Source organism: Setaria italica, chromosome IV (genome assembly GCF_000263155.2).
Source record: "Setaria italica strain Yugu1 chromosome IV, Setaria_italica_v2.0, whole genome shotgun sequence".
In the NCBI taxonomy this organism is placed as follows: Eukaryota; Viridiplantae; Streptophyta; class Magnoliopsida; order Poales; family Poaceae; genus Setaria; species Setaria italica.
The window spans coordinates 6,562,531-6,588,055 of record NC_028453.1 but is presented as its reverse complement, the minus strand read 5'-3'; the positions used below and the strand labels follow the sequence as shown (position 1 = coordinate 6,588,055).

The following is a 25,525-nucleotide window of genomic DNA, read 5'->3' as shown; positions in this document are numbered from 1 at the left end:
ACCAAGGAGAAACGTTGTGTACCAGGTTGGGAGACTCGTATCGGCTCATCCGGCTGAGGGGGAATGCTACTTTCTTTGGGTTCTCCTGAACCATGTTGCTGGGGCTACTTCATACAGGGACCTAAGGACTGTTGATGGTGTGCTCCTACCCTCGTTCCGTGAAGCTGTGGAGAGGTGAGGCCTAATCGAAGAAGATAATACACTTGAGGAGTGTCTTACTGAAAATAGTTTGTTCCATATGCCATCCACATTGTGTAGGTTATTCGCGACAATATTGGTATTCTGCGAGCTAAATGATGTGTTTGGGTTGTGGACAAAACACCTTGACACAATGTCAGAAGACTGCAGGTGCAACAATCCAAACCCGAGTCTGGTGGAACAGATGGTTCTGATAGACATTAGGAACATGTTGCAATCTATGGGGAAGGACATAAGGTTGTTCCCTCTCCCAGGAATTGACGACGCATATCACGCTAGCGGTATCCCTCATGAGATATTTGAGGAGGCAATCATTGACCAGAATCCGGAAGATGTGGGACTATCCGATTCCCTAAACGAGGAGTAGAGGGCTACCTACGAAGAAATAATGTTCAAAGTGGACACCGAACGAGGTGGTTTGTTCTTTGTGGATGGACCTATTGGAGGTATGCCCTAGAGGCAATCATAGAGATGATGATATTCCATTTGTATCCATGATTTATATTGTGTTCCTTAAATATCCATTAAAGGCTACTTGAATTGATTTGCAATTATGTGAATTCTGTGTGAAACTCTTTACTTGTATGGTTATTCTAAAATTGTCCCTAGTCGGAGTTCATGTGAGGACACACATGAATATTAGACTAGCACATGCATTAGTTGATGACTATGTTTCACAAGTCATGGACATGGAGATGTTGAACTAATAATGTGGGCACATGTGAAGACATGTGCTAGGACTGACCGAACACGAGAAGTAGTTCTCTCTTTAAACAACATATATGCTTTGTCCTTAGACCTGAGATTGTTGCATGTATTCAAGATGTGGATCGACCTACTTAGGGGCTATCAAACGCTACGCCGTAACAGGGTAGTTATAAAGGTAGCTTTCGGGTTTGTCAAGAAGCATGCTATGAGACATGGCCAATCAAGATGGGATTTGCCCCTCTCTGATTGAGAGTGATATCTCTGGGCCCCTCAAGTGATCGGATTCGAAAATGCATGGCCATGCTACGTACGGTTAAGAGTTAACCTACAAAGGGATTCCGAATCATAGGATCGAGAAAGAGCGGTCGGCTTGAAGCTAGACCAAATATCGTGAGGCAAAGGGAAGAGCATGTATATTATGTTGTGATGGTTCGTCTGATATGATCTTCGTGTGCGTATAGGAGTTGGCACATCTTGCTAGAGGCCGCTACCAATTATTGGACCGAGTAGGAGTACTCGGGCCATGTCTATACGTATCCGAACCCATAGGGTCGCACACTTAAGGGGCTGGAGGCCCAATTCGGATGTGATCCGAGTTGGATTAGGTTTAGAAGTACTAATGGGCCTCGGACCCAGAGGCCCGTTAGGAACCTCTATAAATAGAGGGGTGGGGCACCCTAGGGTTTACACCTTTTTGGCGAAACACATCTGCCGCGCCTCCCACGCCCTCGCCTGTTGCAACTCGCGGATCTAGCAGTCCGGCTTGCGATGCTTCCTCCCTGCACGTGTGGATACCTTGGAGGTGTTGCGCCTGCAGCACTTGGACGAGCCGCCGACGAGCCACGACGAGCCGCCGACAAGCCGTGGCACGAGGGAGATCTTGCTGCACGTGGACGAGCTGCTGGACGTCGACGTGATCGACTACGTATGACTACGCTGATCCACTTCGCTGCATCAACGCGAATCTACATCTTCCGCACCAGTAGTGCATCGAGTGGTAATCCCGTGATCCTTATACGACAGTTTTCCTTGTTTACGCGGTAGAAATTTTTTGATTTGCGCTAGTGTAGCCTACCTCGTATCCCAACAGGACCTAGCGGCACAGGAAAGATATTTTTGTACAGGGCACTTCTCGGAACCCTTCGCAGTTAGAACAAGCTTGCTATTGCTGCAGCTACATCTGGTGTCGCAGCATCTATAATGCCTGGTGGAAGGACGGCCCACTCACGTTTCAAGATACCCCTTACTCTTGAGGATGGCAGTTGTTGTAGTTTCACCAAACAGAGTGGTACTGCAAAGCTGCTGCAGTAAGCGTCTCTCATCATTTGGGACGAGGTGCCTATGGCAAAGAGGCAAGCTATTGAAGCCCTAGACAACAGCCTACGTGATATAATAGGATGATAGGATCTGCCGTTTGGTGGGAAGACTATTGTCTTTGGAGGGGATTTCAGACAGGTCCTCCCTGTTGTACGGAAAGGATCCATGACTCAGATAGTCGATGCTTCTCTATGGAGGTCGTATCTTTGGGAATCCATGTGTTACCTTAAGCTCGTGCGCAACATGAGGGTGCAGAGTGACCCATGGTTTGTGGAATATCTACTGCGCATTGGTGGTGGCACGGAGGAGGTTAACGGAGATGGTAATGTATGTCTTCCTGACGATATATGTGTCTCGTACTCTGAGGATTCTGAGAAAGATCTTTACAGGTTAATTGAATGCATCTTTCCAAACCTCAATGCAAACATGACAAACAAGGATTACATCACCTCCAGAGCGATTCTATCCACACGTAATGATTGGGTGGACAATATTAATACGAAGATGATCGGCATGCTCCAGGGTGGGGAGATGGTGTACCATAGCTTCGACTCCGCGATTGATGATCCGCATAACTACTATCCGTCGGAGTTCCTTAACACATTGACTCCCAACGGGCTTCCTCCACATTTGCTAAAGCTTAAGATCGGCTGCCCAATCATATTGCTTAGGAATATCGACCCTGCGAATGGGCTGTGCAATGGTACAAGGCTAGTGGTTCGAGGCTTCCAAAGAAATTCGATCGATGCTGAAATTGTGCTGGGACAGCATGCCGGAAAGAGGGTTTTCCTTCCTCGAATACCGTTGTGCCCCTCTGATGATGAGATGTTCCCATTCCAATTTAAGAGGAAGCAGTTCCCTATTAGGCTCAGCTTCGCCATGGCAGTCAACAAGTCACAGGGCCAAACTATACCAAATGTGGGTGTGTACCTGCCCGCCCCTGTATTCTCTCATGGTCAGTTGTATGTTGCTATGTCTAGAGCCACAGCCAGAACGAATATCAAGATCCTCACCCTCCCGCCTAACGCAGAGGCAGATGAGGAACAAACTAAAAAGAAGGAAAAGAAAAAAAGCTTATAGGAAAGTGAACGGCCAGGGTAATCAAAATAAAAATGAAAAAAGGTACATCAGTGAAGAAGAAAAGGGTACCAACTGTAGATGGCATGTATACGAAGAATATTGTCTACAATGAGGTTCTAACACCATAGGCGAGGTAATATAACGATTATTCGTGCGTGTCTTACATTTTCATTTATTTTTAAAAATACTAAACTCATCAATTCCATGTTTCTTGCTCTTACTAGGTAATTTTAAATGCTTTGCCATACGCTGCATGGATAATTTGCATCCACATGAGCTACTAATTATCCAGTCAAGTGTTTAGGTTGAAGTGATTGCTTAATTCTGTAACATGATGTCACTGCATGGGAAATTCCACGTATACTGAAAAACTGGATTACATCACATGATTATACATGACGTTTGGGACATGCTAATTAGTTCAATATTTTTGTTTCTTCAAACTCTTCTCTATTTTTTGTGCTGCCTGTTTGAACTAATTTGTAAATTTGACACATATTCCAAGACATACATTTCTTCTAGAAAGGATCTTCTTTTATATGATGATATGGCCGAGGCTGATCCTTTGCCAGAGGTTTCCTTTACCTCTGTTAGGCATTGAAGTGTAGCCACAGGGAAGAACTTCAGCAATGTTTCCAGCTAAATTAAAAAGGTAAGAAAAAGGTAAGGCCCAGCTTTTCATAGATATTTGACATTCAATAACTGAAAAGTTCAACAATCATCCACAGACCAGTGGTGACTCAAAGATGAATCCAACAGGGATCCATGATAAGAAAGCATGGAGTGTCGCCAATGTAGCACGGATGAGCTCTGATCTTTGTGTTGCAGATAGGACATACAAGCATAGCTCATGAATGAGCCGGAACTCACTAAACAAAGAAAATTTGGTTACTAAGTTAAAACAGAAGCATTCCTGCTGAAAGCATACAAAATGTCAAGTAAACATTCTTCATGAATAACTATCTATAAAGCAGAACCTCCAAGGTAGCCAAGAAAATATAGAAGCTGAGAACAAATCCAACCTATTAAGCGAAGACTTCAATTCTTTAATCTTTTGTTGTGTCATTTCACCTCTTGAGAAGTCAAAAATTTCTTCGCTTAGAAGCTGCAGGTTGTTGAATTGAACAGTCAACATGTAAATTAAACATTCGAGAAAATGTGAAAAATGATAAAAGTAGAGAATCTTGACTTGCCTTTAATATAGCCATACAATTTTCACATATTGTTTCACTACTCTTTGCAACTGCAACAAGATCAGGGATGAAGGATGCCCACCTGGCAGGCCACTCATGTTTTAGGACCTATTACATTGCAAGGATGCCTTAAAAAATTGAGTTATACAGATTGTTTTGGAGAATTGCCGGAATAAAAGTTCTTTTGCTTGTCTTGAGGTGAGCTAAAAGTTTGTGCAACTACCTCCTCATAACGTCAGAAGATGCTAATTATAACCACCCATGTTTTTTTAGTCGCCTCATATTAATTTGTTACTTTTTTTCAGCATTTTAAGCTTCTCCTGGCATCGTCAGACCTTGAGATAGTTGTAGCATCTTTGGAAACTCTTGCTGCATTGGTGAAAATAAATCCTTCAAAGTTGCATATGAATGGAAAGCTAATTAGCTGTGGAGCTATAAACACCCATCTTCTATCAACCTGTTAATTTAGGATACTTCCACCACGTTGTGCACTGCAAGGGGTGCAGGTCCAGCATCAAGAAGTACACCTCGCTCAAGAACACCTTTGCCATCCTCGCTGCTGCGGCGGCTGTGGCCGCATCCATCCTAGGGGCGACCAGGCAGTGGAAGGCTATCTTGCTGGCGGCATCAGCCATGCTAGCCACGGCGTCTTATGCGTGTGACGCGGTGCTTTCTTTGATAACAACAAACTTCATTAGGAATCATAGGAGGCTGTAAAGACTATAGCTGAACTGTATTTAGTAGGTACAGGGAAAATGGAGGAAAGGGCTCCTCTTGCTCTTTGCATATTTGTATCTAATAAATGATTGATCTTTTGGCAATCTAAAGCTTCATGTCAGCAGCAGATGATACTTCTGCACTTTGTATATTTGTATGTAATATAAATGAGTAATGATTTGGCAATCTAAATTGAAAAATGGCAGCAGCAAACGATATGAGGATTAGACTTTAAATCTTCTGTGAAAATGCATAGTCATGCAGGAAGGTTCAGAGACATAGGAAACTGCCAGTGCATCGCCAACGGAGCCAATTCTGAGTGGCATTGCACCAATCAGCCCAGGATAGGGTCGAGAATGGCAGAGCACACCCCAGTTGTTCCATGGCCCCCAAGCAATCAAGCCGAGGAAGCACCGAAGGCACCGCAGGAGGCAACTCTACTGCCGGGCTGGGCCGTCCTCCACAGGCCTGAGGATTATACAATACGTTGGCCCTAATAGAGGTTGTCGGATATGGCATCTGTTATGTTAATTAATCTGTTAATCATGTTTGTTATGATTAGATCATAATTAGGCCTAATCAGACATGATTATACCCAAGAAGGTTCTCGGATATGGCATATGTTATGTTAATTAATCAAGAATAGTCTAGGTTAGGCCCTAATAGCTTCGGGTTAATCACCCTATCCTAATTAAGTTGAAATTACCCACTATGTTTTAGGCAATGAAAATTATCCATTGTTAGTTCCATAATTAACCATTGTTAGTACCAATTCCTTGCAATTAGCACCTATGCTTCGATGGGATAAGAGTAAGAGAGAGGAGTGTCTAGGAGTAGGCAGTAGCAGCTAGCATCTTTTTAATTGGAGGAGCAGTAGATTCAGTCGTATTGTAAGTCAGATTGGAAGTATATAGTCATAAAACATGTACATGAATGATATATATATAACAAGGGTACATAATGAAAAATATTTTTTATTGTAACTATGGAACAGTACACCGAAGTGATAAGCTCCTCTACCATTATTCCTTCATCTCTCCTAACGAATAAGACTCATTGCAGTACAAATGTTCAACTTGCAGTTATCCAGCTATGGGTTCCTCCTACATGTCGCTTTCGAGGAAGAGGGTAACCTTACCTGCACCGCTGATATCCTTGCCCGCACCGACAATGAACAGGTATGATACTCATAATTTTTGAAGCGTTAGAAATTTCATTTGAATGATGACATCAGTTTTTATCTCGTACGCTATGATGCACCCTTGCATTATATATGTATAAAATCTCGGAATTATAGGTGGGTTGAGTTTCATGAGGTGGAGCTGGAACACATCTTCTGGAGATGGGATGTGAGTGCCATGGTTTTCTGGAAAGGAAACATACGAGAGTATGGAGGATAGGAGTATTTGCGCGTAATATTGGTTGATGAGCAGGTGCTTCAATCATCCGCCTGCTTCTTTTTTTATATGCATGTGTAATTAGGCGGATGCATTGTGGTTTCACTGCAAACTACTGATGTATGTTGGCTACAATGTTTGTGCAGGGCACCAAGATGGAGGCAGTTGCGTGCGGCAACCATCATATGATGTTCAACAGTGTGCTCATTGAAGGTGAAACATATAACTTTTTGGGAGTGTACTTTACGCCAACTTATATGGATCCCATTCCCAATATGTACTGTCTGTGTGAATACTACGATGTCGTTCTTTTACCGAACATTGTAATCAAGACTCCACAGAGGCCCATCTGGATTTTAGAGTGTCCTCGTGCCTTTAGAGAATTCGAGGATGTATACCATCATCCAGTAGATACTTTTGTAGGTGACTCATCAATTTATACACGCTTTCATTTAACAAAATATGATGTCCTTGGTTTCACACTAAAATGCAAAGCATATAGGTTCAAGATGTCATAGGCGTGGTTGTATATGCGTCTAAGATCCAAGATAGGGGTGACTTCCGGAGGCGACCTAACAGGCACGTGGTAATCATGAATCAAAGGTACGTGTATTTATGTACATATGAAATTATCTGTCGTGGGTCGATTGGAATTAATGTTGTTGCTTGTAGGAAAAACTTCATCATAATCCACGTGAACGACCCACACCTTCAACGCCACATATGGGAGTGGCGCCGCGCGGCTTATCAATTCAAGACATTAGCTGCCCTCCATATCAAGATATCTAGGATGCGAGGTATGACATTATCAATGAGCACTCAGTTTTGTTAATAAAATTAACAATATATTTAACTATTAATTCTTTAAATTCATGTATCCCCTTGCATGTTTAAGTTTTTAATTCAGTTTCCCTTTGCCTGTTAGGTGGAGTGACTACTACATATTATAGTCAAATTATTTTTTCTCCCATCTGTTCTGATGCGTATGATTTGAAAGGTAACATATTTTTGTGCTCAATAACTTCGTTTCACTGAAGTTATATAGTTTCAATCTCTGATTTTTGTGCTGCAGACCTATGCAAACGGATACGTGCTGAACGGAAACAAATTACAAAGATGGCATGTGCCCTTACATTAGCTATCATCAACAAGTAATAATGTTAGGATGCTCAGCAACTCTGTGTTGTGTTTCAAAGTTTGGATGTTCATGACATATTTAATCATATTTTTCGAGGATTTTCCTTATATGAACTTTTTAGACAGTGACCATGTACCATGACCTTTTTAGTAACCTGTCAGAGGAAATTATAAATATAATGCTTTATTAACTAACTGATAATTGAGTCATGTAAACTTTATTTATCCTTAAATTTCTTAATTTGGTGATCTTTTGTACCGGATGATCTCAGAAAGAAGATTTGTTGCAACTCCATACAAGCGCCAAAGATGATCGCTACCTCAGTTACAAAAGGCATGGAATCCATAAGGAACTCTATTAGGAAGCTCGACCACAGAGATGTCTGAATAACAAACGGGAACCGTTTGTCAAGTTTGTTTGTTTTATACAGATATAAAAGCCCCAAGTGCAATTCTCTGTGAAAACACACGCAACTATGCATAGATACTCAGACCGTTAAGTGGAGCGTTCGTGTGAACCGGTATTAATATGTAAACATCAAAAGGTATGCAGGTTCCGACGCACAAGGATGCTGCGGTGTTTCATTTGCTACAAAGAAATGAATCATAGTCATAGCACAAGTAGGAGAACAAAGTGCTCATCTACTGATCAAACACTTTGGGCTCCTGCATAAAATAAATTTCAATAGCAGGCTTAGGGAAAACCTCAATGTAAAAATAATTAATATGAAGACAATTGTAATAATTACCTTTGCTTCTCGCTGCTCAGTGTCACTTGAATATAAAATGAGGTTCTATATTTAGAAAATATAGGTAATGGAAATGTATTTTGATTTGATTATAGAACGCATCATGATTGGGTGCTTGCTATCCTGATCAACAGAACAGTAATAGAAGAGAGTGCAGGGAGAAAATTTGATAAGTTGCATCATAATTGGAAGGAGCATTACTTGAGGGAATAAAACAAGACTGTTTTGAGAAGATGAAGCGGCGACCGTCGGAGAACCTGACAAAGGAAAGAGAAAAGTTGGCAGGAAATTTAGAGTACTTCAAACTTGTTTTGGTGGCTTAGTGATTAGTATTAATTATTGATAGCAAAATTTAACACCTTCAATTCCTTAAACCTGACCAGATCATGTAATTTATTTGGCTGGATTTTGAGTTTAATTCATCTTTTGCAGTAAAAAAATGCTAGATCAAAGTCAAGGTAGAAATTAATAGAAGATAGCGGTTGGAGTTTATGCGTGAAGAAAAAGAAGAGCAAGAGAGAAGCAAGCAAGCATACCTTGAGATTTTGTGGGCATGTTAAAAGAAAGGAAAGATTAAAAAATCAACTCCTTGCACGATGGGCCAGATTGGGCCCTAACTTTGGGGTGGCCCTGCACAGTCGCTCCATTTGCAAGGCCTGGGGAGGAAATTGGAAAAAGAATTGTACTCGGTCTGTATCGTCGGTTCCTTCCCTTCCTTTTTTTTTACGCAGGCACTCAGGTACGGAGCCCGGCAGGTGCCCAGGCTCGCCGGGCCTTGAATCCGCCCCTGCGTTGGCCTGTTGGTTTGGCTCGTATATTTAATTATGCCACACGCCCCGTAACAAACATGTACGCTGTCGCACAAGGCTGTTTCCTTCCTTTCCTTTTTCTAGCCGCCGCCATAACAAACTCGCCGCCGCCATCGCACACGCACACGCCCGAGACAAACCCGTCGCTTGCCCCGCGCCGCCATTGCTCACCTTGCGCCTTCGCTGACCTCCTCGTTGGGTAATTGTTGACCATCGTTAAGGATGCATGCAATCCATTATATCCTTCTCCTGAAGCTTTCTCATCGCCTACTCCCTGACCTCGCTACTAGACCGACGCCGATCTGTTGTGAAGCTGAACGGTCGGTCGCAAACTGCATCGGAAGGTTGGAAGGTGCCGTGCGAGCGGTGGCGTTGCAGCTCAAGTGTGAGTTCTCGTTACCCTCTGTTAAACATGTTCATGTAGATTAGATCATGATTAGGCCTAATTAGACATGATTATACCCAAGAGGTTCTCCGATATGGCATGTATTATGTTAATTAATCTATTAATCATGTTCGTTATGATTAGATCATAATTAGGCCTAATCAGACATGATATAGTGGGGAATTAAGATTGAACGGTAACTTGAGTTAGCAGGCCATGATGTAGTGGGGAATTTTGTTTTTTGAAATAATCTTCTTGTAAAATGCGAAGAAAAAGGCAGTTGTAGTTCTAATATAATTACTACCTACTGTAATCATGTTTCTTTCAGAAAAATAATTTATTGTGGGGAATTGTCTCCTTGCAACTGTTGCTTTGCTTATAACTCCTTTTTTAGCAAACTCCTTTTTGCATTGTCAATTAGTATTAGCAGTCAACAAGCGCAAGTCATTTTACGATCCTGGTGAACTTTAAACCACTACATTCAGCATCCTAAATCTCAGCGTCCATCCATGTCAGACGGTTCCGAGGTAAGCTATCCACAAGCTTAACGCTCATTGAATCATATTGCAGAACCGGTACTAAGTAAATGAGTTTATATGTTATCTTATTTTTCCATCAATAGTCATCCTTGGAGCAGCCATCCATGGAGCTAACGCCTACTGGTGACGAGGGTGGCTATAGTATGGATATATTGCTGAAACTAGAGGAAACTACTCCCAAGACGGATTACTTGGATGCCAATAAATACCAAGAGGGTTTGACACCTAACAAACCCAAAGATGTTGATATGTCACAACAGGTGTTGATCCCTAACGAAACCAACGAGTTAGAAGATGCTTGATTCCGAAAGGTAGTTTATGTTTCGTTCATATATCAGGTTGCTCATTTGATATATTTTCACAACATTTATCAGGTACAATGATCTTTATCCTTAAATTTTATGATTATTTTAGCTTACGAGTGTACTGTCAATGATCATGCCTTTATTTTAGGTTACGAGTGTACTATCAAAGATCTCAGCTGAACCAGGTAGGGAAGAGCTTGTGCTCATCGATGATGTCCTGGTGAATAGGAATCACATGGAGTGATTATTTTGTCAAAATGCATACCTATATGATGAGGTAATAACCCCGAGTACAAATTTATGGGAACAAAAATCTTTTTTTATATTGAGAAATTATTCATGGTTGATTTTTTGCAGGTCATAAATGCGTATATCCACCTATTGCGGACTCAACATAATATGATAAATAGGTCAGGTGGTACGTGCTACCTAGAAAATACAAGTATGACCATGTTAATGAAGGGTGATGGTGAAGAAAAATGGAACATGGAGGACATGGAGGATCACTATCCCTCCCATGGGCATTCACAGGTTCCACGGTTGGCTGAAAGGGTATTATCGTACATGCAACACGATATGGTAACTACTATTTTCAACATTATGATATATACTTCAATTATCCAATATATGTTCTTTGACTGACATTACGTTTTTAATACTTGATAGTTGTTCTTACCAATGAATATAAAAGATACACATTGGTATCTTGCTGTAGTGAATGCGCAAAGGCGTAAGATACATGTGTTAGATTCTTATGGAACATTGTTTGGGCGCAAAGACCTCGAAAATACTATGAGTTGTTGCTATCTCAGATATTTCTTTTTTTTTTGCAAACTGCACATACTAATTAACCAGAACATGTACAAACAGTTGAAGGGACACATTGGAATGCACTGGCCTTAAAGATCACGCTTGGCCGGACTTCATGTTGACACCTGGGATGTTGTGGAGGTCATGGTTGATAGAATATAGTTTGATGGGTATGTATGATATTGCACACTGATTTAAAATACCAATTCTACAATCTCATATGTATATATCTTAATTTTTTCGATATAATAATGATTCTGTAGTGCCTCATGTGGGTTATTCATGGTTGCCTTTATAAAGTATTGGACTGGGGACCATCTGTGCGCTACCGTGGATCAGGTACTTTATGTATAACTTTAACACAAGTAATTAGTGAATATTTTTTTACTAGCATATTTTCTAAATTAACTGTGTTACTACTAATGTATAGGAGAGTATGGTAAAATTTAGGACTAAAATGGCGGCTACATTACTATCAACTATATTTAATGAACTGTTAGGTAAACCATTACTACGTAATGAGGATGAAAACATTGGAAGTCCGAGTGACTTTGCAGAAATAATAGAACCTAACGAGTTTCAGCAGATCAAACAAAACAAAAGAGGAAATCCACAAACAGCCATGAAAATGCACTTAAACAAAAGAAAATCGATACAGAGATAGACTCAAATAAGCAAAATGTTCTTCTATACTAGAAGGACTGGCCCTTGAAGAGAGATGAGTTAGCTGAGATTTTTTTTGATTATATTTTGACAATCAAGGATCCTGCGGAATTGGAGTAAGCTCAATACTTCATCACTTTCGTTTACCACTAATAGTATTGCAGTTTATTATGATTTCTTATGCATTGTCCCTATATATTGATTTGCAGTATGGTTTGGGTAACAAGTGATTTGCCCTATAAGAGTGTGTATAAATTCGGTGATCTCAAGGTGTTGTTGAAATGAGGTTCGCCCATGCTTGAACCATTTTTCAACTTAGGTGTCCGATTTCTTGCATACCGAGAGGCTAAAGGGATGATAAGGTACAATAACAAGGTTGCAAAGCATCACGTGGATCTGCGATTCTGCGTAAGTTAGCTTGTTTATAATTACAATCATACTATGGAATATACTGCATTCATTGTCTATTTATATTTATTAATTATACATAAAATTGATAAGTGGTACTGATCATGGCTATATATCATTCTGCTTCAGAAAAAGTTGGAGTTAACACGTCATGAAAAATATCGTAAACATTACAGTGGTAAAGAGTTGGGTGATATGATTGGTGGATGGAAAATAGTAAAATATGACATACTAGGTTGCAGATATGTAAGTTCTTTTCATGTCGTTATTTGTTCATTACATATCCTTTTGTGGTCCTAATATTGAGTGCTTTGCAATTTCTCTTGCCATGGAAGCATGTCAATACCTACCTGCTTTATGTACTTGATATTAAGCGGAAGAAACTTATTGTGATTGACACTAAACCCATTCCAAAATATGCCACAAATGTGCCATATAAACATTATGCGATACAGATTGTAGGGTTTCGCCTAAAATTTATGAACGCATTTAGGATAGATGGGGGTGGCATTTGGATGACCTGTATTTGTACTTGTTCCACATGATTATTGTCCTGCTGAATCCAATCTTGGATGATATACTTATTTCATATTTATACATATTTTATATTTTATTATCCTGTTGAATCCAATATTTTGCGATATAAAAATTTTGTTGCCCATAGTAACGTACGGGCACGATCCTAGTCAATTTTCAAAAAGGAGTCTATCTCCTACTTCTAAGTAGGGGTGGTAATGGATCATGGATCTTATTTGACTTCCACAATCCAGTTAAGCTTTATAACTTTAAAGTCTATTAGGCCCAACTAAAAAATCAACATTTTAACAGATTTCAACATTTCATAAAAGATAGATCAACATCAGCGTACAGTAGATTCAACATTTTTCATAACATGGTTCAACATTTTGAGAAAAAAAATTCATATTCAACATTTTTTACCATCTGTTTCAACATATTCAAACAATAGATTCAACATTTTTTGGAACAACCACCAACATTTTGAAGATTTTCTTCATCTTCTTCGGTGCCGGGCGGGAATGGAGCTGAAGGAAGCGGCGTATGGGCAAGCCGCGACGGCGCATGGGAGTAGCATGGTAGCAGGGAGGGCAAGCCGCGGCGGCACACCGGACAAGCGCGGCGGTGAGGAGGGCCGGCCGCGGTGGAGTAGGGGAGCATGGTGGGGGCGGCCGCGGTGGCGAGGAGGGCGAGCCACGGCGGCGCACTGGAAAAGGACGGGGCGCGAGGAGGACCGGCCGCGGCAGCACAGGGGAGCAGTGCCGGGGCGGCCAGGGCCAGCCATGGTGGTTGCAGTCGAGTAGTGTTCGGCGTGGCGAAGGCCAGCCGCGGCGGCACACGCCAGTGCAGGCGAGTAGCTTGGCTAGGCGCAGGGGAGGGGTGCCGCGGCGGCGCACACACTGGGAGGAGGTGGCAACAGGGTGGTAGGGTTGAATGATGCGTGATCCGACTGATGAGATTGCTGGCACTAATCTCAAACGTCGGAAGCCATGTAAGGAAAAAAATTCCGGAAGCTACGTAGGGTTCCATGAATCTTTACCCTCGTGCCTCCTCCAACTTAACCGTATCTATTTTTAGCTCAAAATCATATATTATTATGATCCGGTCTTTGTTGAGCGTAATCCTTAAATTTGTTAGGCTAAACTAGAGGTCCTTTACCAACCCCGTAAGTGGTTAATATTTTGCTTTAGCGGTCGGTCACCTTTCTATATATAGCATTTAGATCAACAAAAATGAACCGTGTAAAAAAAAGATCTACAATGTACCATCATCCAGATCAACTTTCATAATATTTTAATTTATTAACGTGGAACATTTTCATAAAGCTAGAGTGCCTTTTTCCCCCTAAGGGGCGTTCACACATTCGTTTGAGCGCGGAATATTTTCTTCCTAAGAATTATTCTTGACCGCGACATTCACAAATTCAACTAGCAGAATAATTTTCTTGATCGCAACATCTTTTTGCTTGAGCGGAATATGCAAAATTTAAGACACCTATGAAGCAAAATATGATTTCTTAATACAATAATATAAGCCGATATTACTAGTTGTACATGTTATTATATTACTATTTACTACCTCCAAAAAAATATTACTATTTACTAGTCCAAGAGTACCCATGCATAAGGTATTTAGCTGTTTCCGAATGCTGGGGCCTCAAAATTTTAGAATTGAAAAAAAACACATGATTAAAAGTGTATCATTTAAATGGAACGGAAAGTTTTCGAGTGGTTGTGTTTCACGTTAAATTTCCTACAAAATTCCTATAGATTAAGTCATTCAGTAGGAACTTTTAGGTTTCATGGCCAATCTTTTACCTCAAAAGGCCACATAAGAATATTCTATAGGATTCAATCCCTATAATGATTTCATAAATTATGTGTTCCAAATGAGCATCTTTCTTAAGCATGTTCAACAGTTTAGACAGCTGATGTCAACAAGTTCTTGCCACGTCACACACACAGTACATAATGTTGGACTTCAATACCTAAGGCCATAGTGGTCTAGCAATGAGTTTTATTCTCTTGAGTAGAGATTCAGCCAAACCATTCTGTGTATGGTCATATGGTACAAAATGTTGGACTTCAATTCCTAAGGCCATACAATAATCATATATTGGAGGCTTTGGAAGAAAATTCTGCTGCATTGTCCATTGATTGATTTTATCTGGTATTCAAATTGATTTGTTCAAAGTCTGATGACTTGTGCTATCAATTTTGCAAATGCATGGTTCCGTGTCGATAATAGACACACATGAGACCATTTTGTGGATGCATCTATTAGAACCACGAAGTACCTTAAAGGTCCATATAAAGAATGAATGGGTCCACAGATATCTCCTTGAATGTGTTCAAAGAACCTGAGTGGTTCAGCCTTTATTGAGATGTGAGGGTCTCAAAATTAATTTCCCAGTTACATGTGAGGTGCACATAAAATCTAATGATTATGGGAATTCGTTGTTGCTCATACGGTCATACCATGACCATGTGAATTGCTAATGATTTTTCTCATCACCCTGACACCGGAATGATGAAGGCGATCATGCCAAGTTTTGAATGCATCCACATTCTGAAAAAACACTTTGTATGCAACATGTGGTACAGATTTGATGTATGTGTAGTACAATCTAGACGGGAGAGAAGACACCTTTTCAAGTGCATTTTTGCCATATCCGTTATCTTCGGTCAAAATGCGGAACTCATTATTTTCTTCATGTGTTTCAATATGAATCCCATTCTTACGGATATCTCCATAACTTAATAGGCTACATGTTGAATCGGGATACAATAATGCTTCCTCGATATTAATTTGTGTACCCATTGGAAGTATGATAGTGGCCTTGCCGGAACCTACTATCATAGCATCGCGTCCAGCGATGGTAAAAACTTGTCCCTCCCTCTTTGTAAGAGTTTGGAAATATTTGACTTCCCTAAGTATAGTATTAGTGGTACAACTGTCCACTAGGCGCATCTCTTCCTCCATCTGATCGACTCCCGTACAAATCATTCGGGAACGCTACTGAACTTCTCCTTCCTTCATCTGCTCAGTGGCTAGAAAGCTATTGATAACGTGTTGTAATTTGAAAAGGGAACTGGAGAAAGAAGACAATGAACAGTGAACTGGTGATTCTTTATTGATCATTACATACATATTAATATGTCCATTAGGCGAAGATTAGGTGGGAGAACACCCGGTTAAGCCGGATATGCTCCAGCCCACGATGTCCTCTGCGTGGGGGTATGCAACGTGCGAGTCGTGGACCTCCCTGGTGGGAGTTTTGTCGCCTCTGCTTTAGGACGAGGTCAAAGTGAATCTTCTGATTTGCAACATTAACAGCATTACCTTGTACAGTGCGCACATCGATGATGATGGTGGTGACGGCGGTGGCATCCCCACGGAGAAGGCATGCAGTTCAATGGTGGATGGACCGGCCTCGTAGTGGATATAGCAGGTCCATCCATGTGTCGGGTAGTAGCCGGTCACCATGGCCGGCAGTGGTGCCTAGGGGTTTGTGCGCTCAAGCCTCAGCCGCGTCGTCCAGCCATGGAATGCACAGTGGCAAGGGGAGCACACCAAGATCCTCCCCGGTGCTGTGCAAGCGTCCGGCGGCCGTTGCTCCAGTCACATCAGTAGCGTTCTACTGCCTCCTACTTCAAATCCTCCGCCGGTAGCGTTCCATCGCATCCTGCTTCAGATCCTCTGGGCAGTGCGGTGGAGGATCTACAGCAGGAGGTAGCGGAATGGTGCCAGCACAACTGGAGCAAGCCGTCGGATGCTTGCACAGCATCAAGGATGATTCTGGTGCGCTCCCCTCGCCACTGATCGTTCCATGGCTAGACGACGTGACTGAGGGTTGAGCGCACCAACCCTCGGGCACCGCTGCCGGCCATGGTGACCGACTACTGCCCCACACATGGATGGACCAGTTACATACATGATGAGGCCAGTCCATCTGCCACAGTACTACACGCCTTCGCCGTGGGGATGCCATCACTGTCACCACCAATGTTGTCGATGTACTCGCTGTACAAGGTGATATTGTTATTGTTGCGAATTAGGAGATTCAATTTGACCTCGTCCAAAAGCATATGCAGCAAAACTCCCACCAGGGAGGTCCACAACTGGCACATTGCGTACATGCGCACAGAGGACATCGTGGGCTGGAGCATGTCCGGATAAACTAGGTTTTCTCCTGCCTTATCACCACCTAATGGCCCCATAAATATATACCTAATGGTCAATAAAGAATCACCAGTTCACTATTCATTGTCTTCTTTCTCATGTTCCCTTTCCAAATTACAACACGTTATCAACAGCTTTTGTTCTAGCCACTGAGCAGAAGAAAGAAGAAGGAAGGAGAAGTTTGCCGGCATTCTCGAAGGATTCATATTGAAATACGTGAAGAAAATAATGAGGGGTTCGCTTTTGACCGAAGATAACGGATATGGCAAAAAGACACTTGAAAAGGTGCCCTCTCTCCCCGTCTGGATTGTACTACATATATATCAAATCCATACCACATGTTGCATACAAAGTGATTTTTTAGAATGTGGATGCATTTAAAACTTGGCATGATCACCTTGGCCATCCCGGTGTCGGAGTGATAAGAAAAATCATTAGTAATAAAATTCACATGGTCATGGTATGAGCAACAGCAAATTCCCACAATCATCAGATTCTATGTGCACCTCATGTGCAACTAGGAAATTAGTTTTGAGATCCTCACATCTCAAAATAAAGGCTGAACCACTCAAGTTCCTTGAACGCATTCAAGGAGATATCTGTGGACCCATTCAATCTTTATCTGGACCTTTAAGGTACTTCGTGGTTCTAATAGATGCATGCACAATATGATCTCATGTGTGTCTATCGACACGGAACCATACCTTTGCAAAATTGATACCACAAGTCATCAGACTTAGAGCAAATCAACCCGAACACCATATAAAATCAATCGGGATGGACAATGCAGCAGAATTTTCTTGCAAAGCCTTCAATGATTATTGCATGGCCTTAGGAATCGAAGTCCAACAACATTATGTAACATATGTCCATTCATATAATGGTTTGGCTGAATCTCTAATCAAGAGAATAAAGCTCATTACTAGACCACTATTGCAAAATGGTAATATACCAAACTCATGTTGGGGTCATGCAATCTTACACGCTGCAGACTTGATACAATTGTGCCCAACTGGCAACTACATACCATACAGCCTCCCGCTACAATTGGTTCATGGTGATCCTCCAAGTATTTCCCATCTACGGAAATCCGGTTGCGCAATATACGTACTGATCTCACCACCAAAGCGTACAACTATGGGCCCTAACAGGAAAATGGAGATCTACATGTGGTATTTATCTCCGTTGATCATTAAATACCTAGAGCCTCTTACAGGGGATTAGGGGGAGAATTCAGGTATCACATTGAATGCTAAGAAATAAATTGTGATGCCATAGACACCCTAAAGGAGGGTCCTCTTACCAAAGAATCCGAACTTCAAGTTCATAGGATCATTGGTTTGCAGAATGCTGCAAACAACTTGCCGGATTAATTTACTGTCACCATGTCACAAAATCATACATTCCCGCAAGGAATGTGCTGAAAGAATAGAGGTACCAAATAAAACTATCCATCTCCCTTCTCCGAATGACAATGAGAGAAGTATGGAAAATCATCGCAAGCGCACGAGGAAACAGATGAAAGAATTCTCTAAAATAGTTAATGCAACCCAACCTCAAGTTGAGAGACACCAATTGGGTTTACCCAATCCAACTCCTACATCAATAGTGCACTCAATTTCTGATGATGGGACATTGGAATGCCCCGATGCAACCATATTGGGGAATACCAAACCATCAACTAGGGTGCATGAGATTTCCACAAACTATGTTGATTCTGGAGAATCATTCGATCGTAAGACTACAATTGTCGGCATACTTTGCCTCATCAGTTGCCGACACCCTACAAAATGATCCAAATCCCAAATCCATGGTAGAGTGCAAGAATCGCTTGGGCTGGAACCAATGGAAGGAAGCAATTGAAGCAAAGTTGGCCTCCCTCAATAAAAGAGAGGTATTCTCATCAGTGATACCTACACCTCCAAAAACCTTCCCTATGGTTCCCTGATGGAATCTCTATACCGAATGGAAGTGCAAATCACAACATTTATTGTGTAAAGCTTAAAAGATCATTGTATGGTCTTAAACAGTCGGGAAGAATGTGGTACAACCGACTGAGTAAGTGCCTTCAATAGAAGGGATACTCCAACAATAATGATTGTCCATGCGTCTTCATCAAGATATCTCCTACAGGGTTTTGCACTATATCTGTGTATGCAGATGACAAGATATAGATGAAGCCCGCGAACATCTTAAGATAGAATTCAAGATGAAGGATTTGGCAAAAACCAAATTTTGCTTAGGTTTACAAATCGAGCACCTTCACTCGAGAATCTTAGTGCACCAGTCTGTCTATGTCCAGAAAGTATTGGAGAATTTCAATATGGATAAATCATAACCAATGAAGACTCCCATGGTTGTTCGATCTCCCAATATAAAAAAGGATATTTTTTTACCATGGGAGGAAGGAGAAGAGATACTGGGACCATAATATCAGTCTCATTGGAGCACTCATGTATCTTGCAAACAGAACCATGCCTGAAAGTGAATCTATTGGCAAGACACAGTTCTGCCCCAAAGATCAAAGGAAAACAAATCCTTAGGTACTTGAATGGCACCAAAGATGTTGGTTGATTCTTCAGAAAACCCAGGACTCCAATTTAGTTGGATACACTGATGCTGGCTATGTCTTATCCCCGTAATGCCATATCATAGACAGGATTTGTATTCCTTCATGGGGAATTGCCATATCATGGAAATCGTCTAAACAAACGTTGGTGGCCACCTCCATAAATCATTATGAGATCACTGCACTATATGAGGCATCACGTGAATGCGTGTGGCTTCGCAGGATGATAAACCACATAGAGCAATCATGTGGTATTGGCCCCATTGACTCACCCACCATTATCTATAAAGATAATGATGCATGTGTTACACAGATGCAAACAGGCTACACCAAGAGCAACATCACCAAGCACATTGCTCCTAAGATATTTTATCCCCATCACCTTCAGCAAAGTGAGGAAATAAATATCTTGCAAACAAACTCTTGTGATATTCTTGCCGACATCTTTACTAACTCCCAACTAGCTTCAAAAGCTTCCTCATCTGAGAAATGTGTTAAGGGAATTGGTATGAGACGGTTTCGAGATTTACAAGCTTCTGGGGGAGTCTCCTTGAATGATGCGTCGTGTTAACAATATCACCTTGTACTCTTTTCTTTATGAGTTTTGCCATCAGGTTTTCTCATTCAAAGTTTTTTTATGAGATAACAGTTAGCACAAGAAATGTCATATCCCATATATTCCCACCGGATTTTATTCTAGGGACACACTAAGCATAAATTACTCCTTAAACCCTTCAGGTTTATGCTAGAGTAATCACAAAGATAAACTATTCCTATTTTTCCCATAGGGTTTTTCATAGGAGTAGACAAGCAGAGGCGGCAAAACTACAACCATGGAGGTCCATGACTCGCACGTCACGTATGTGCGCACAGAGGACATCGTGGGTTGGAGCATGTCCGGCGGCTGAACTGGGATTTCTCCCACCTAATGTCCCTATAAGTATGTACCTAATGATCAATAAAGAATCACCAGTTCACTTTTCATTGTCTTCTTACATGTTATTAGCAGCTTTAGTTCTAGCTGCTAAGTAGAAGAAAGAAGAAGAAAGAGGGAGAAGTTTGCTGGCGTTCCCGAAGGGTAAGACGGCTGGGCGCTCAATTTCGCCCTTCATCTTACACGCCACAAACGAGCTCACCACCTGCGCCGCCTCATTTGCCAACAATTCCGACAACTCCTCCGAGCAAAGGTGCGCCGTCGCCGCCGCAACAGGAACCATGCTACCGCTCGTGGCCCCATGACCCTCTCGCAGGAAGCCGGTGGGGAGGACGCCACAACTTCGACAACGCTCCGCGAGGCCGACCTCATCTTCCGTCAAGGACCACCGTCGCCGCCGGATGCCAGCGCAGCGTCGGGAGGATCCTGTTGCGCTCCCCTCGCCACTGCGTGTTCCATGGCTGGACGGCACGGCTGAGGGTTGAGCGCACCAACCCCGGTCGCACGCTCCAAGCCATGGTGACCGGCTACTACCTGCCACATGGATGGACCGGCTACATCCACGCCAAGGCCAGTCCATCCAACGTAGTACCGCACGCCTTCGCCGTGGGGACGCTGTCGCCGATGTACTCACTGACCTTCTTCCTGCTCACACCGCCGTTCACGCTGACGCCTGCCCCGCGCCGCACCACCACTAGTAGAGAAACGACTTTCCATCCGCCCCCTTTTGTCCCGGTTTAAAGTTGGCCCGGGACAAAAGGTTCACCAACCGGGACTAAAACTCGGTCACTGGTGGGGGGCTCACCAACCGGGACCTTTTATCCCGGTTGCAAAGGCTAGTAGGAAAAAAAGACTCTGAGAGGCATTTTATCCCGGTTTGAAACACCAACCGGGATAAAAGGGGGTCTTTTATCCCGGTTGGTGTTTCCAACCGGGAGAAAAGGGTCCCCCACGAGTTAATACAAAAGGATAGTATCCCCTACATAGTCAGATGTGGTGTGTAGGTGGGATGGCAAGGAAGCTACGCGCGAGGCTGGAGGTTGTGGGTTCGAATCCCACGAACCGCGCACGCGCATATTTCGCGTGAAAAATCGCGTGACTTGTGACTTGCGCGTGTGGGAGGGCCTTCTGGGAGCTCGGGAAATTTTTTTTTTTTGGGAAGCGTCGGCGCTCTCGACCCTTTTATCCCGGTTGAGTGACCCGGGATAAAAGACCCCCCCTTTTGTCCCGGTTGGTTTATCCCGGATGCATTTTCGGGATAAAAGCACCTTACCAACCGGGATAAAAACCCAGTTCTCTACTAGTGCACGCTGACGACCCCCCCCCCCCAAGCTTCAAGCTCCGAGGCACCATCGCCACGCGCCGCGGAGCGCCGCCACTGATCATCAGCACGATGCACTCCGGCGCCCCCTCCTCGAACCAACGCGCCCTTCCCTAGACGCGCACCATGGCTGCGGTGGCCAACCGCTATCCTAGGCTGCACTGCAACATCATCCCGACCGGCCACATCCACGTCCTAGCAGGAACCCCACCGGCGGTGAAGGCCGCCCTCCCTCACCCCCAGGTAGGGGAAGGCTTGAGCGTAGCAGCAGAACAAGGCTGGGGGTGCGGGGGAGCCGGATCTGGGCGGAGCGCTAGCGGAATGACGGCGTCGGCGACTGGAGCGGCGATGGCGGACAAAGCGGTGGCGACGCGTGCGAGGCAGGCGAGCGAGCGGAAAGGGTCTCGGAACCTCACGCTGGTCGAGCCGAGCCTTAAGCCTCACGAAGCCTTGGGTGGCCTTCCGGTCGACGAAACGTAGCGGCGGCCCAGCAGGTCCCACAGTCGCCCGCATTGCCCACCTGGCCTGGCTGGTTGGCCCATGCCGTGCCACCGGCCTGCTGGCTCGTGCCCGCCCGACCCCCTAGGCCAAAAGCGGCGATGGGCCGGAAACGAGATTGTTTCGGCCCACCGTCCAATTATCTTTATTTATTTTTCCAGCAGTTTATTTCCTAAGAAATTTACTTTCTAGTCCCTAGAATTTAGACAATATCATATCAACGACCAATGAAACTTGCTTATAAAGACTTTAAGATAAGAGATATCTCCCTAGTTACGCTTAATGCGCTCTAGATCATATAGAACGTCCACTTTGTCCCAATCAAAAGCCTTTGAGTCTTGGGAGAACTAGTGCTGCCAAGTTTCATTATCTCAATATCCTCGGAGATAAGCCTATCTCAAGCTTGTGCTCGACAAACATGTTGGGTTCAACTAGTTTTGTAGGACTGCATTGGTTAGCCATAAAAACAAATATTCGTATTTTGGGTTATACATGAAATGGTAAATTTTAGCAGCTATCCAGCTTAGATTGATTGCAACTTCAAATATGAAACTAGAAAACATAAATACCATACACAAAAACCAATAGATGACATGAGCATTTCCAACATGATATAGAAATGTATCTATCCTATTCATGAACAGTCATATGACGAGCATGACATTTGACATGATTAAGTGGGATAACACTATAAACATATATCTACGGTGTTTTAGTAAAAAAATACCTAGTTCTCTAAGCATGTTGTTGAATTAACAGCTCATCCATAAGATCCTAGATTATCCAATGTCCTGCGCTTTAGTCGGTAAATTTAAATCCTGATTACCATACCGATTACTACCTAATACCACCCCGGAGATCGATCTAGTCAACCAGTAAGAACAGTTCTAGATCAAGATAAATACTGCAACATAAACGCTAGACGGAAGTGATAATGATGTTACCAATTGCACTAAAGCATTCTATGTCTACGCTGCCACACACGTTCTCCTAGCCCCATTTGAAATCATCTAGCATCGAACTCCCCATTCCCCAAACAGCCAAAATTGCTCACTGAAACAGTATAAAGCAACAGAAACAACCTTACCATCCACAACAGACGAAGAAGACGTCACGCGTGCAATAGCGCAGATCACAGGGGCCACCAATACCGCCGCACGAACACCGGAGCACGATCACGTACCGGAACGCACACGCACGGCACGGCTAGAGCGGAGTTGCGCGCCAGCGCACGTCACCGACGACAACCAGGACGGCAACACAAGCTCCGCTCACCATCACCACGAGGCAGCAGCTAGCTCACGCGCGCGACGACTGCGCGAGTACGGCTGACGACAGGGACCAGAGAGTGACGGCGCGCACGAGGTGCGCCAACGGCGTCGAGATCCCTCCACATTGACAGAACCGAAGACGACGCGCAGCCGTCGTGGCACTGGCGGATGGGATCGCCGGCCGGGACCCGGGATCGAGCGGATCGGTGGTGGAGAGGTAGAAGGTGGGGATTTTGCGAAAGATTTGAGAGTAGCAGGTGCCTTGCGCTCCATTTTTAACGAGTTGGATCCGGGACGAGCGGGCGCCGCCATCCATCCGCACCTGCCGCATCCGCACGACCGCGTCGTCCCCGGCTAGGGCGGAGAGCAGACGAGCGCCGCCTCTGCACGTCCCAATCCCTCCGGATACATGTTGGAAAAAAGAAAATTCTACTCAACACGCAATCCAATTGGCTTTGTCAATGGAGGTCCCAACATCGGACCAGTGATTGCACTGAAGAACCCCTAGACCCTAGCTAACGACGACGGCTGCAAATCGAGCCAGTTGACTAGAGCTGAGACTTGGACCGTGCTATCTGTGGGCCATCCGAAGCATGATATTTTGGCACGGCTCAAAGCACGGTATGGCACGATCCCAATAGATCACTTTCTCATTCCACACTTGTACAATAGCCCAATTTTAGTATATATATATAGGCTGTCAACCAAGAGCTAGCTTGGTGGCTAAGCAAAGAGGTAAAATAGGAATAAAAACTAATAGAGCTACTAGACTTAATTATCAATCTCCCTCTAAGTCTAGCAGCTTTTACATGGAAATGAAAGCATAATTGGTGATAAGTTGCACGTAGGCACGAACCACCCACGAATACTAGTGCTCACAGGCACTAAGTGCATATAGGCACTACTAATATATTATTCTATCACCATAAGGACTTAACTCTGGGAACTTGACTCTTCCTGAGTGTTGATGTGTTGCCTTGATGCTCCCTTCCTCCAAGCAACCGCTTCATGGAAGATAGGGTTCTTCGCCATAGCTTGAGCGGACTTGCTATCCGGCATCCATCTGCATCGCGGCGCGCCAGGCCGCGTGTCCCTCAGCCTCAGCGAAAGAGCGAGACTCACCATCGCCGCACGTCAGGTAAAGCACGGCACCGGTCCCATCCTGTCTCGACACCTATCCCGGCACCAGCTGGTCGCCGAGAATGTCCACCATGGTGCGGTACCGCAATGGCTCGCCATCGTGGTGCGCATCGACACGGTCCTCGTCGTGAGAGAGCGGAGTGATGAAACTCACCAAGTGGGGCTCAACATGAGCCGGTGTTGACAAAATAGTGCTCAGAGGAGTACTCACTGGAGTCGGTGGAGGACTCGCCGGCACTAGTGAAGAGCTCACCGTAGTCGGTGGAAACCCAGGGACTGGGGTAGGCACGCTCCGTGAAGAAGAGTCGCCCACTCCCCCAGCTCCCTCGAAGTGGACGTAGTCGTTGCACGTCGAAGTCGAGCCGCCGTCCACCATCTTGCCCCGCACCATCTCCTTAGTGCCGAGATGTGCCACCTCCGCGTAGAGGACATAGGGGTTGTTCTCCCCCTATCCACCTTGGCGAGGAGAGCACTCCGCTGTCGATCTCCACGCGCGACCCATTCTCATCCAGCTGGCTGAGGCTAATGATCGAGTTCCTCAGCGCGGGAATGAAATAGACACCGGTGAGGAGCCGGTGCTCGCCAGTCTTGGCGACGAGGACGACAGAGCCGACACCCTTGATCTCCACGGTCGAAGAGTCGCCCAACTTGACGGAGCCGCGCACGTCGACGTTCAAGT

At 43.9% G+C, this 25,525-nt stretch overlaps 1 protein-coding gene across 1 annotated transcript; it reads left to right on the top strand.

The window, feature by feature from the left end:
* The first annotated feature begins 2,466 nt into the window (after nt 1–2,466).
* On the top strand, nt 2,467–3,303 carry LOC101769485 (ATP-dependent DNA helicase PIF1). Its single transcript, XM_004966720.1, has one exon. It carries the CDS (start codon nt 2,467–2,469, stop codon nt 3,301–3,303), a length of 837 nt encoding a protein of 278 aa, XP_004966777.1.
* Nucleotides 3,304–25,525: the final 22,222 nt, after the last annotated feature.